The 15465-nt window shown below is 33.0% G+C and overlaps 2 protein-coding genes across 2 annotated transcripts in view; both read right to left on the bottom strand.

The window, feature by feature from the left end:
- Window positions 1–1614: 1614 nt before the first annotated feature.
- Window positions 1615–15465, bottom strand: part of LOC126700175 (disease resistance protein RPM1-like) — a 50485-nt gene continuing 36634 nt past the window's right edge. The window contains exon 5 of the mRNA XM_050398210.1: window positions 1615–1646. The gene's annotated coding sequence lies outside the window, so the exon portion shown is untranslated. The remainder of the gene's footprint in view (window positions 1647–15465) is intronic.
- Window positions 2889–5579, bottom strand: LOC126699745 (disease resistance protein RPM1-like). Its single transcript, XM_050397713.1, has one exon. It carries the CDS (start codon window positions 5577–5579, stop codon window positions 2889–2891), a length of 2691 nt encoding a protein of 896 aa, XP_050253670.1.

The raw sequence follows: 15465 nt of genomic DNA, 5'->3' as shown, positions 1-15465 counted from the left end.
AGCAATTGTAAGAGAAAGTTTTCAAGATCTAGTTTGTTTAGGGATAGCCTGCTTTGGTCACCCCTAACATAACTAGATGTAAATTGCTTCTCAAAAGGCTTAGAGCATGCTCCTATGAGGCTGTTGAGGCGTGGGAATGGTAGGATATCCAGGGACTTGCAGGAATAGGCTTTCATGGACAGGCTTAATAACCATGGTTTTCTTTAGAAACATTGAATGGGTTTTGGCTTGCTAGTATTTGCTACATGTTTCTTATGCCTAATTCTTTGGTTTTTGATTTCATGCAAAGCTATGGCAAATTTCTTATCCAGCAATTGGCATGCTTAACGTGAAGAAGAATCATGGCAGCTTTGTCCTCCTCATTGAATTTGTGAAAGAAGTCATTGCCATTAATGTATCCACTCAACCTTATTTTCCCCATAATTTAATTTCAGTATGGAAGTTTTTTTTTTTAGAGCCTCAGTATGGAAGTTTATATAACAAAAGGAGTACGTCTACAAGACTACAAGAGTGTAATATAGTAATAGGATGAAAAAGGGTTCATCAAACTATTATTCAAATTGTGTGTTCACTATTATATCCATTAAAAAAATTTGTGGGTTCTCCAAAAATATTATTAAATTCATTTGAACAATCTGGCTGTGAAGAGGGAAGGTAGGGTGTTAAATAATTTTTAGATGAAATGGAAATTTTATTTTATTATTATCATCAATCATAAGACGTACATAGTTGCAAGAGCATAATTGTTAATAAAAAAAGAAAATAGAGGTGTGAATGCATTGGAATAGGTTGGATTTTTATTTTTTATTTTTTATGTTTTTATTTTTAAAAGGCAACAATTTCACATGTTGAGAAATTTTCAACTCTCAACTTGATCCATAGGGAACATGTAGGGTTGGGTCGGGTCGTTAGAACTATTTTATCAGGCCAAATAAAAAATGGTGGTTTTCAATCACCAATTTAAACCCATTTTTGAAAAACAAATTATTACAATTTCATCTAAACTAAATCTCAAAATACTAAAATAGTATGAACTAACAAATTTAAACTAAGTTATAAAATCTAAAATAAATTAAAATTTTTTGATAGGTATATAAAATCTAAAATATATTAAATTAAAGAGTTTAAAATACATATTTTTTAAAGTATTAAATAATAGTGGGGTTGGATCGGGTTATTTGAATTGAAATTTTTGTCAACTTCAATCTGATTCAACCAAATTTCAAAAAAAAAAAAATAAGGCCCTAGCCAAACCCTTCAACCCACAAAAAAAAAAAAACCTGACGTTGGTTTGGATCAGGTTCATCAATTTGTTATAGAAGAATAAACAAAAGAACTATAAAACTCATAGAAACAATAGAAAACAATTAACACAGATGTTAATGGATTACACAAGCTAAATTACATACAACACATAAAAGAACGAGCAAATCCATGGTTGAACTAGTAGCAATCTTCCAACAAAACGCCACAAAGACATCTTGGAGTTCAAACTCTCACATTTATTACAAACAATGAAGAAATAAAGTCTCGAGTATTAATTTATTTAACAATAACTAGAAAACCCAAATAATACTTAGAATTGGAGCTCCAAACAAATCAGGATCCTAAGTAAACAAGGCAAACTCATAATCTTCAGCATCATTCTGCCACGAGTAAAAAAAACCACAGAGATATGGCTTATTAAAACTGACAAATTCATGTTCCAAACCACAAATAATAAGACATCATAGACAAACCAAATCTAAGAAATCTCTGTACATACAATTAAAAATCACAAGCAAGATTAGGATTATTAATACGCATGAAGACACAATGAAAAACCTAGAAAAAGTTAGGGTTACATAAGTCACCATCTTGTATCTTCCAATTACACATCATTCATAGAGGAATTTCCTGGAACATATGGTGGGCATTGCCCACATATAGAACACGCCTACAAACACACATTCGTACATGCATACACACCAAAATACAGTATTTTGAGGTCGGACCCAAAAGCTAATTCATTCTATTTCAAGGAATTTCATGTGTTTATGTCTAGATGGTAACTAAATCAAACTCCAAGTAATCAAGCAATAACAAGCATTGTTGGGCATGCATGTGATTACTTATTTATCATGTCAGAAATCATTAGTTCCAAAAAATTAAGCTATTATAAAGTGGATAAATTATATCAGTAGAGCACGTTACGTACATAAATTGTTAGTGAAATAACTTGAATGAAGAAAAGTCTTTTTTTTTGGGGGGGGGGGGGGGGTTGGGGGGGGGGGGGTTTAGATGGAAGATAAAAATGAATGTGATAACCATTCATAAAAAAAAAAGATAAAAAGAAGAAGAAAATTAGAGAGAATTGAGAAGCTACCTTCATGAAACATTCTTGAATCATTACCAAATGTAGCTCTTTGGGATGCACCGCAAACCTGAATAACAAAGAGTAACTTATGAGTTATGACTAAGAGCATGATAACAAATTCAAATAGATATTGCTAACTTAGATAATACAAAGTATCAAGTTGCAGTTCCAATCACATATGGTGTGCTTGACATACCATAAAAAGAATACACCTAAATACATATATATATATATATATATATATAAACAGTATTTTGAGTCTAGCCCAGAAACTAATTTTATCTATTGCGAGTATTTTTTTTTTTTTCTCAGATGGTAGATAAAACAAACTCCAAGCAATATTAAGCATGATTCTGCCATGGGTAAAAAAATAGAGATACGATTAGAACATATTACTTATTTATGATGTCAGAAACCATTAGTTCATAGAAATAGCTTAAATGATAAAATGAATGCAACCATTCATTTAAAGATTAAAAGTGGAAGAAAAAATAGATAGAACTGAGAAGCTACCTTCGTGGAACATTCTGAATTACATCCTGATGTACCTCTTTGGGATGTGCTGCATCTTTAGAAAATCCACGTTGCGAATGCGATTCTTAAGTTCCATTGAGATAGATATCAAATACAGTTCTTGGAGGTTTTGAAGGTATTCAATGCCCATGGGAACTGTCTTTAACTCCATGCAGCTAATAATAAGTAGGGATTTTAGATTTGGCATCACCGCCTTTTCTATTATTATTTCATTCAATTGGGGGAAATTACGAATCGTCAATCTTGTAAGCTTAAGAAAGTTGGTATTGAAACATAGCTGTTTTCCAACATAGGCATTAAGAAGAAAAAGACGTCCCAGATGGGGCAAAGTAGCGATGTGAGGGAGTGGATCTTCTTCTAGCTTCGACCAATGCAGAGACAAAAATGTGAGGCTTTGAAGTGAATGGAACCACTGTGGCACCTTCTCTAGTTTTCCAGTCAAAAGAAGATTTCGAAGGTTGGGAGGAGGAGACGAGAGTGCATCCATTTGGAGATTTTCCTCCTCATTAGTTACCTTGATAGACAAGATCCTAAGAAGTCTCATGTTTTGAATTGAGATACATAAATCAGTCTCATTTGCTGCTTTCACATTTGAAATACTGATTGAGGTCAGTTGGGTCATGCTCTGAATCTGTCTAATCAAGTCATCGTTTGCTTCAATAGAACACACAGCTTGCAAATTCTTTAATCGAGCGATATTTGACGGTGCTCGTATCCCTATATAATAGCTAAAATCATTCCAATTTCCAGTATAGCGATACATAATTAGATGCCGCAAGTTTTCCAACTTTCCTATTCCTAGAGGAAGCGCCTCTATCTGTGTGTTCTTCAGGTCCAAGGTTTGAAGATTAAGAAGCCTCCCTATGGAATTTGGGAGCTTCTTAAGTAAAGTTCCCCTTAAATTCAAATATCTTAAGTTGAATAATTTGAATACTTCATCAGGCAATTCATCAATGGGGGCATCCTCCAAATCTAGAACCCTTAACATTTTACTACCTAAAGACAATGTTTTTAACGTCTTGTTGAAAACTAGAAAAGAACGAATCTTTGACATACCCATAAATGATTTGAGTTCTCCATCAGTTTTGGGAATTGAAATGCGGCGTGCTTTGCATTCTTTCATTTCTTCTCCTCCACCATGTACAACACCAAAATTTTCTTTGACCGATATTGATAGAGCAAGCTCCCGTAGAAGATCATGCATTTTACATCTCTTTGGCCTTCCAAATTCATTCCTCTCTGCAACTTGAAGCATATTCCGGAAAGTGAGTTCTACCAGATACCTATTTGCTACTTCTTCTAGAGTGGACCCTTTTACTTGTTCTACAAATCCTTCTGCCATCCACAGCTTAATGAGCCTTTTTCTTCGAATCTCATGATCTTCTGGGAAAAGAGAGCAATATAAGAAACAATGCTTCAACTGATATAGTAAATCGTTGAAACTAAGCAACAAAATGCTCTTCAGTCCTTCTAGCTTAGGATTGTTACTTGGACTCCAATTCACGTTGCTCTTAATTTCATTCCATTGAGACATATTCTTGAAGTACATAAGACTGCCCAAAGCTGCAATTGCAAGTGGTAGGCCTCCGCATTTTCTTACAAGTTCTTCACCAAAAGATTTAAGCTCCAATGGACAACTTCCATTGGGACAATTTGTGAATGCTTTCTTGCAAAAGAGTTCCCAGGTCTCTTCGTGTTGTAGCAATTGAATGTGATGAAAATGATGTTTTCCTCCCAAATGATAGCAAGCTACATCTTCTTTTCGAGTTGTAAGAATAATTCTACTCCCGATACAACTATCTTGAAGTGATACCTTTATTTCATCCAAGAGATTTGTATCCCAAACATCATCTAGGACAAGAAGATACCTTTTCTTCTCTAAATAATTTACCAATGTTTTTACTAACAATCTGTAGTTCATGGAATTCAAGTCTGCTGGTTCTGTTTCCTTCCTTGACTCATGGAATTCCTTAATCAAGCTCCTCAATATGTCTTCTAATTCATATGCTTGGGAAATTGTGATCCATGCAAAACAGTCAAAATGTTTCTTTACATCATCGTTGTTGTAGGTGTTGGCAGCTAGTGTGGTCTTGCCTGAACCTCCCATCCCGACTATCGAAATTACAGTCTGATGTGGTTCTCCATCCATCAACCAATCCATTATCAATTGCCTTTTCTTTTCAATCCCTACAAGTTCGTCTTCTGTAAAAAAAAGAGATGATTCAGCATGATGCACCACCCGTTTCTGTTTATCTTTAGAGCTAGTTCCCTCTATATGATCAATACCATATCTTTGCTTCCTCTCTGGTATGGCACCCTTGATTTTCCCATTAATTTTTTGTATCTTGGTGGCTGTTTGACGCCTCACCCAGAGATTTTTTGGAAAGTAAATGGTGTGGTGAAGGATCCAGGAAGATCGACACCCGATTTGTTGGCGATTCATGTGATACATGAACTTATCAATAACGTCTTCAACATCATACGCCATGTCTCTCACATTTGCCACCCAATTTTTCTCTCCTTCACTCCCTACTCCCTTTCTATCAGCATCTACTAAGAACAACTGCATGCTTATCAACTCATCCTTGATATCTTCAATTGCGTCACGAGTCCCCCATAACAACGATACTTCAGTTGAAAGAATTGAAATGATATTGTCAGTCAAGAGCTTCACTACAGCCTGATCCATTTTTAACTTCACAATTCAAACTCCTGCTTCTAGCATAGTGACCAAGTTTTTAGTCTCCTCTTCTTCCAATTATATCACATCAATGAGAAAGAGAGTGCATGCTTTGACTTGTTGCCCACCCGTCCTAGCTAGGAGACCTACACAACCGAAGAATAATTCATAATTGTCATTCTAATGCATGAAAGTATTCTAATTCTCAAGAAGTGTGCCAGTACGTCAGTTAAGTTGAAGAATGATTTTTTTTTTTCTTTTTTTTTTTTTGGGGGGGGGGGGGGGGGGGGATAAGTGGTGTAGATACAATGATTTTTATATTTATTTAAATTAAACAATGATCATTGTATTTATCTAAATTAAACAGAGAAATATTTCTATTTGTCGCTGGCAACATTTTCATTTTTTTTAAACAGAACTTTTTTATAATTAAAATATCATCGTTTCCATTTGGTTTGTATTTATGACACCAGATGTCTAATATTTCTGGTCAACGCTAGAAGGATGTGATTCGTAAACTTTTAAAAAAAGAAAAAAGAAAAAAAAAAAGAAGACTAGAATGAAATGGCAAGGGAAGGCGAGGTACCAATAAATGTTTATAAAGATTTAAGGAGTAAGATTCTCAAAAAAAAAAAAAAAAAGACTTAAGGACTAAAATGAAATAACAATAATTTGATAAAAGAATTATATAATTTATGGACCAAAATTTTGACTTTTTAAAAAAAAAAAAATTTCTTTCAAAACAAAATAATTGAGTCTTTCTAAAATATTATTCTTATCTTATTACGAAATTTAAAACTTTTAAACAAATCATTACATGATAATAATTGCATTTATTCTCAAGTAAAAACAGTAAAAGACACCGAAAAAAATATAAATTTTCACATATTAAACTTGTTCAAATGAAAAATTAAATCATTAATAAGAGATGAAGTTTAACACATTTGTTTGATTTTCCATGTTTAAGAGATGCTTTACAATTTACATTTCAGTTTTCCTTGACCTATTATTTCTATATATTAATAAACCATAGAGTCATGTTTCCATAAGGGGACCAATTTATTTAATTGTTTTGAATCTTCTCCTTCTCAACCAAAAGTCTCATGTCTACGGTTTATACTTCATCAATTATAATATGTAATGTGTTTGGCTTATCAAAAAAAAAAAAAAGTAATGTGTTTGATTTTTTATTTTTAAAACAATATACTTTGGTTACTTGAAAATGAGAGGGAAAAAAACCATGTGATAGTATGTAATTGGTGGAACATAAAGTGGAACACCCAAAACATAACCATTTTTATTCCTCTTTATCATTAATTGATTAGAAAATTTGGCCTTTTTTCTTTTCAAACGATAAGTTTCATTGATAATAAAAGCATCGCAATTTGCAATTTAAACCAATACAGTTAGACAATAGATGACCAGTGAGAGAGAATAGAAAATATTAATACATAAAATGAAGTGATTTCAGTCATTCCACCAACTAAAAAGACAGAAAACCCTTATTTATTCCTTATGAAATACCCTCACACTTACAAATGAAATTTACTAACAAAAGGAAAAACTAATTGATTAAAAGCAGAACAATTAGAAATTCAAAATGCCATTAAAAAAAAATGGAAATTCAAATTGACCCAACCTCAACCTCATGAAGTGTGGTCTCAATAATTAATAAAGAAAGAATCATGTTTTCTTAAGGGACCAATTTATTTTAATTGTTTTCAATGCTCTCCCTCTTAAACAAGAATCTCATGTAAAATCTCATGTCTACTCTAGTGTTTCATTTTATACTTCATCATTTATAATATATAACGTATTTGATTTTTTATTTTTAAAACAATATACTTTGGTTACTTAAAAATGAGTGGGAGAAAAATGTGTGATAGTGTAATTGGTAGAGCATAAAGTGGAAACACTCAAAGCATTATTGTGGACTTTCATTCCTCTTTATCATTAATTGGTCAAACAATTTGACCTTTTTTTTTTACTGAATATTTGACCTTTTTGATTATTCTCAAACTATATGTTTCATTAATAATAAAAGCATTGCAATTTGTAATTTAAACCAATACAGTTGCCGTATAATTAGGTGACCAATGAGAGAGAATAGAAAAGGTAATACATAAAATGAAGTGATTCCACCAAGTGAAAAGATAGAAAACCCTTTATTTATTCCTAATGAAATACCCCCACACTACAAGGACAAACTAATTGATTAAAAAGCAGAACAATTAGAAATTCAAACTGAACCAACCTCAACTTCAACCTCATGAAGTGTGGTCTCAATATTTAATAAAGAATAAATATATGACATAGACACAAGTATAATTGAACAACAATTTACAATCTTCAAATTTATAAAATAATAAATAAAAGTTTTCAATTCCAACCTCCATTACTCGAAATCGGTATCCAAGACTTGCACCATGGTATTCAATTTGAAGATATATGTAGGAACCTAGGAGAACCAAAAGAACAAACTATCAAATATAGAAACAAATACAAATTATTGCTTTAACATATTTAAAATGGGCAAAATAAAGTGGTGAAATATTTTAAAACATAAACTTACTTGAAAATTACACTTGAATATATTCTTCAGTAAACTTGTAGACTTCGAGAGCTTAAAAGAGAGTTTACAAATAGGGAGGATTGCAAATGAGAAATAATACTAAGCTGAACACTGATGAGAATGAGTAGTCTTTTCTTTCTTCTCAGCAAAATAGAGAAAGCAGAAAGCAAAACCTTTTTTAATATACCTGAAATTAAGCTGAACACTGTAAGGATCCGGACATCTGAAATGAAAAGAAATAGAGTGGCTGCTATGACTTTCTCAAAACTGGTATAGCTTATTTTACTTCGAGTCAGGTAAGAGTTCCTCAGTTAACAACTTAACATCCAAGATATATATTTTCAGAAATGATTGAAAATGAGCTGTAGTAATCATTGACTTCGTTTTTTTTTTTTTTTTTTTTTTTTCTCTGTTTCTTTTTATTGCAGAAAACAATTCATGTAATATGTACTTCATAACTAATAAAGACGAGCTGTATTCAACAATTGTTAGCAGCATAAAACAAAAAATTTAAATAAACTGTAGCATATTGGTTAAAGTATACATCTTGGATGTTAATTAATTGACCAAGCCTTACCTAACAACAACTCATCCTTTATTTATCATAAAAATATTTTGGATCTATATTAATGCTTTAATTTAATTTGGTTTAGTTTTATGACATGGTGTTTTTCAATATTCTGAATTTTACTTCCCAAAAAAAAACTAAATTTTATTAATGAAAAACAGAGAAAGGTGATTGCTAGCTTGATCACTACTTCGTTACTCGTTTGATTTTTAATGCAGTAGGCAATTGATCCATTGTATTGGTGAAATTATAGTATCCATTAGCGGACGGTCCACTCAATAGATGATATATTATCTCCTTTGTAATATTGGTTTTTTTGGGCAACAGAAGATTAATAGTGACTCAAAGCATGATAGAATAGCTAGCCAGCTTTTCTATTTTTCACTATGATTCAGAAAATCAATGAGCACCATTACAAAGTGATATTTAGAGGGTGATTACCCAATAATTTTTGCACTTTTCCAATCTTCAAACCCGAGTGCAATTGAACAAGTTATTGCACATATACCAAAAGTGGTTACTAAGGAAATGAATGATTGGCTAGTTAGAGTATCCAAATTGGGGGAGCTATAAATTTAGCTATTTGGCACCACAAAAAGCTATTTTATTTATTTTACCTTCTTACTTTACCAAACACTCAATATTAATGGTTTTATTTTAACTTTCAATACAATAAAATAATATAAACTACACAATAAAAGAGAAAAATGGACAAAGTTGAGAGAAAGTACCTGCTTTTTTTTTTAATTATTGCTGTGACATGGCTTGTTTTGGATTATTACTGCACATTTGTATATTTATTAGAAAAAAATATGACAGGCCCAAACAATTGACCCTTTTAATTAGTGTTCAATAGCCATCATCATATTATATTGAGAAAGATGTCACGGTCTACACCAACGTTGAGTTGTTGAGACGGCATTTAGCAATAATCTCCTATATTTTTTCTTTTTTGGAGGCATCAGTAAGTAATTGTCATTGGACATTGTCTCTTGGCTTTTCAAATAAGAAATGGGATTTGATCCCCAGTCTTTGTTGGGTTGCTAATGAGACTGAACTGGCAATGATGTAGTTGGAGAGTCCCTCATATTTCTTTCTTATTGCCTTCTATTATTTTATTTTAGGGTAAATTCCACAAACTACCCCTGAGGTTTGTGATAATATCCAACTAAGTCTAAAACATTTTAAAACCTACTAATTTCATCCAAAAAGACAATTTTGTCCCTGAACTTAAAAAAAATAAATAAATAAACGCCTTACTTTTTTTTATTTCCTCTCCCCCTCTCTTCTCTGAGTTCTCCATCTCAGAACTCTATCTGTAATGGAACCTTAGCCACGGTGAAGCCCATGACTTGGTCATGAGCATCAACAACACCACCAATAAAAATCTCTTTCAAAACCAATAGAAACCGCCCCCCCACCCCCACCCCCCCCAAAAAAAAAAAAAAAAAAGCAAAAAAAACCAAACAACACACATAAATCCCTTTGAAAATTCCCAATGAAATCTCCTAAAAATCTCAACAGAAAATTCGAAATGTGTCTAAAACAAAAGGTGACCTGTGGAAATAAGAAGGTCAACGGTTTTGTCGTCGGGATTTTTGCCGGTGACGGTGAAGTACTGACGTTGTACAATCTCCCGATACTCCGACGAGATCTGTTGCCGGAGATTATTGAAACTCTCAATCGAATCCTTCAGCTTCTTCCTCAGCCCGTTCACCATGGAGGTCGTGGTTCGGTCCACAGTGCCTCGAGCTTGACTTTGATTGGAGGTCCTTCACGACCTTGGCATTGTGGAGAGAGAGGGTTTTGAGATAGAGAAACTCAGAGAAGAGAAGGGGAGTGGAAATTGAGGAAATTAAAAAAAAAAAAAAAAAAGTAACGGTGTTTAGGTTTTTTTTAAGTTCAGGGACAAACTTGTCTTTTTGGATGAAATTGGTAGGTTTTAAAATGTTATGAACTTAGTTGGTATTATCACAAACCTCAAGGGTGGTTTGTGGAATTTACCGTTTATTTTTATTTTATTTAAAAAAAGACCAAAATAAATTGTTGGTCTCTAAACTTTTAAATCATGAGTCATTTTAGTCCCTAAAGTTGTGATAACTATTGGTCGCTAATAAACTCGAAGTGATAATTTTGAGTCCTTAAAAAACTTAATTTAAGTGATCTATTTTAGTGCCTAATAAAGTTAAAGTGATCGCATTTAGTCCCTATGGAGAGATGACATATTAGTCTCTACTCTCTAGTTTGGCCATATCATTCAAGGGACTAAAAAGTAAAAACAATTACTTCAAAATTTGGGTACTAAAATCACTAATGCTAAATTTTAGAGACCAACAATATATTTAAGCCTTAAAAAATAGAAAAAAAGGGCTGAATGGCAAATTGTCTATCATGTCATAAGCAACACAAAGGAAAAGCATTGGACATCTAGGTTTGAAGTAAGCATGTGTTGAAGAGCACGAACAGGCAATAAGTGGCAATATTTACCAATGCCAAAACAGGGAACCATAAAAAAAAAAGAACTGGTATAAGTAATAACGTTCATCTATAATATATGCCAACCATGAAGAGGAAAGGGAAATCGCTAGTAAAAAAGATTTGCAACTGTTAAAGCAGTATACCATATCTTAATTTACAAATACTAAGAATTTGGGACAGGAGATTTAACTAATGAAAGAAACAAATTTCAGCTCTAAAACAGAATAGGAATCAAATAAATGTCTTAGTTCAAGGCTTAGGATTTATGATTTTAGACACTGACTTTGAATGACAACCACCCAATTGTATCAGGGCTCCTGAGCTGATCCGGTTATTTCTTACCATGGTGAAGTAAGTACTCAATGTAGAAGAAAATTTCCCAATCTACCACTTGCTCGGAATTACGCAGAACTCAGCTGACACAGTTGATTGAATCTTACATCAATCTTCAGCAGATTTGGAACAAGCTGCATTCAAATTCCCTCTATATAGTCTAAAGTACTTGCTTCTGCATTTCAGAAAGCCTTGGACCAGGCTCCCATAGCATCTTCTCATTCAGTATGCAATTAGATATGCTTTCTGAACAGCAAGAAAAGGAATCTATTAACTTCCTACACCCACACCGCATGGCTTATAAAGTTTAAACAAAAATAACCATAAATACATTATAAGGAAAACAAGAAGGAAAGCATATTTGTAAGAAAAGAGAAGAGACATCTTACTTCTTAGTTCTTACTATCAAAATGATTACCAAAAAAGAAAGAGATGCGTCTGATAGAGGAGAAAAACTACACAAAGTGGCTGTTAAATTAGTATATGCACATGCAACAATGAATAATAAAATGGTAACTTATGAGGCATGACTAAGAGTATAATTACAAATTCAAATAGAGATTGCTAACTTAGGGAGCACACAGTATCAAGTTGCAGTTCTGATCACATAATAGAAGACTGAAACAAAATTGTTCCAAAATGTATTAGTTTCATATTATGACTTTGAGCACTAATTTCTCATCATGAGCAGACAACCTAACAATGAGGAATGTAGTAAAAATACAGTTTAAAGCAAGAGACTTGCTACCCAAAAGAAGAATTGGAAAAAAACAGAGGAAAAAAAAAGGGAAATCTCATTAAGAATTTATATGTAAGTGAAAGATTTTTAATGAGGACTCGAACCATAGATTAATGGTCAAAGATGCATTATTAAAGGGAAGAAATTAAAATATGATTATACTAATCAATAAGTAAATAGGCCTTAATCACATCTCATTTAAACAAGGGACTAGTCCCCCACACTTAAATCTCCTAAAAAGTAAAAACAACCATGTCTCAGCTTCGGGAGGGGAATATCTGTGAGGAAAATATGAGGGACAACATGTATAAAGTTGACAAATTTATTTCTGAACTTACATGTTGCTTCTCAAATGGCTAGAAGCATGCACAAGGGAATCAATGAAAAGACACAGTATGCATGTATGTACCAACCTATTATTAATCAATTTTTCTCACGATGACTAGTTGTCAAATTATACAAGAAGCAAAGTAAGCACTTGGAAGTGTGAAACACAGATATTTATGTGTATAAAAAAAAGAGCAAGTATGTGGCTTATTAAAACAGACCAATACATGTTCCAAACTACAAATAAGACATCATATCCAACCAAATCTAATAAACATATGTACATACAATTGAAAATCATATGCATGCTTAGGATAATCAACATGCATGAAAGACATAATGAAAAATCCAGCAAAAGTCTTGGGGTTACATAAGTCACCATCTTATATCTTCCAATCACACAACATCCACGGAGAACTTTCCTCAAACATATCATGGGTTTTACTTACCCACATACAGAACACACCTACAAACATACTAGCATTCATGCATACACTGATACATACCTAAATACAAATATAAAAACAACATTTTGAGTCAGACCCAGAACTTGGTGTGTTTATTCCAAGTTTCTTTTTTTAGAAGGATATAAGATAAAAATGAATGAAATAAACATTCATGAAAGAAGATAAAAAGAAGAAGAAAAACACAGAATTGAGAAGCTACCTTCACAAAACATTAGTTGTCATGATAAACAAGTAGTGAAATAGTTTCATGTTTTGAATTGAGTCACATAATTCCATCTCATCTACTGCTTTCACACACACGATAGTACACCTTCACTTAGGCCCAACGCTTATAAGCTGAAGGTTGGAGGCGTCTCTCCCCGATGTGGGATTGATCAAATCCGTGAGAGTCTTCACCCAAAGCGGACAATACCTTCTAAGGGAGAGGTTCGTCCCTCCACACATATGATAGAGGAGAAAAACTACATAAAGTGCTATTGTATAAGTATATGGACATGCAACAGTGAATAACAAAAGAGTAACTTATGAGTCATGACTATATGAGTACAATCCCAAATTTAAATAGATATTGCTAACTTAGGTAACATAAATGATCAAGTCGCGTTCCCAATAACATAAAAGAAGACACACAAAATTTTTCAACAGGTAGTACTTGGATATTATGACTTTGAGCACTAATTTCTCTTCATGAGCTTAAGACAACCGAACATGAGGAATGCAGTGAAAATACAGTTTAAAGCAAGAACTTTCTACCCAAAAGAATAATTGGAAAAAACAGAGGGGGAAAAAAAAGGACTACTGGAAATCTTATTTAGAATTTATATGTAAGTCAAAGATTTTTAAAAGTAAGACTCAAGAACCATATGTTAATGGCCAAAGATGCATTAATAAAGTTAAAATAATAAGACTCTGATTATACTTATCCAAAAATAAATAAACCTTAATCACATCTCATTTATATATGAATTGTGAACTAAACAGCATAATGTGTAATACAGAAACTGGGAACCTTTTTTTCCTAACTTGACACAAACACTTTTCATGTGCTAATACAGAAATGGAAGGGGAAAGAATCTTTTGGCTAATCGTTGATGCACCTACTGGGTACTAAGGTTAAGAGGATGCAAAAAGAAGGTTCAACCTCTGAGCATCTTCCTAGAAACAAGGCACTAGTGAATATGCTCCTCAAAATAACCACGTCTCAGCTTAAATATGAGGGAAATACCAGTATAAATCAAGAAATTTATTTTTGGTCTTATATAATGCATCTCAAATGGATAGCAGTACGTACAGGGGTCTCAATGATAAAACACAGGCAGCACGTGCCAAGCTGATATGCAAGTGCAGAAGACAAGTCTAATATTCTGTCTAAAATTAGACCATAAATCTATAAACAGTGTGTAACACAAACAACGTGACCACTAAGCAATCGAACATCTTATTATCAATGTAAAGGAAAAAAGCTATTAGAACAGATAGTCAAATTTGCTAACAAGGATGCCAGGCCTAGAGTTGAAAGCAAAGGCTCCAACTATGATTCTATCCAATATCGAGTATTATGATGTAACTGGGACATGAAGGAATCTGTCCAGCTCAAGAATATTCAAAGATGGTTGGTTGAAGTTGATGATTGCCTCAGGTGCTGCTCTATGTTGAAAGCAGTTGGTGTTAATTAGGCCCTAAGATGTTTCCAATCCGGTGGAACTGTCATTGGCAGATCCTAGAAACTATCCCTGTCTATAGCCTGGCTTTAATAGTATTGGTGTCAAATTGTTAGTCTTGTTGATTTGTAGGCTAGCAATCTCAGATCTCAGTTAGGTGGTCTATGAAGGACTTTTTGTGTGTATCAGAGTGGTTGTACTCTGCTAGCTGTGAGCTTTTGCTCTTTATTTGTAATGTGTTTATTCATCAATAAATTTTCTGAAAAAAAAAAAAAAAAAAAAAAAACCCTACTATTAATCAAAGTTTCTCATTATGACTAGTTCTCAGATACAAGAAGCTAAAAAGCACTTAGAAACACAAATATATATATATATATATATAAACAAATCATGGGCTAACACGTGGCTTATTAAAACAAACGCATGTTCCACAGACCACAAATAGATATCATAACCCAACCAAATCTAAGAAGCCGTTGTTCATACAATTGAATGTTGCAAGCTCAAAAATAATCGACATGCATGAAAGACATAATGAAAAATCCAAAAAACTAAAGTCTTGGGGTACCTAAGTCACCCATCTTGTATCTTCCAATCAGACAACCTCCACAGAGGACTTTCCTCAAATATATGGTGGGCTTGACATACCCATATACAGAACACACTCACAAACACACTAGCAATCAAGCATGCACACCTAAATACATATATAAACACAGCATTATGGGTCAGACCCAAAAACTAATTTGA

This window comes from Quercus robur, chromosome 9 (genome assembly GCF_932294415.1).
Source record: "Quercus robur chromosome 9, dhQueRobu3.1, whole genome shotgun sequence".
NCBI lineage: Eukaryota > Viridiplantae > Streptophyta > Magnoliopsida > Fagales > Fagaceae > Quercus > Quercus robur.
This window is presented reverse-complemented; position numbering and strand designations above follow the sequence as displayed.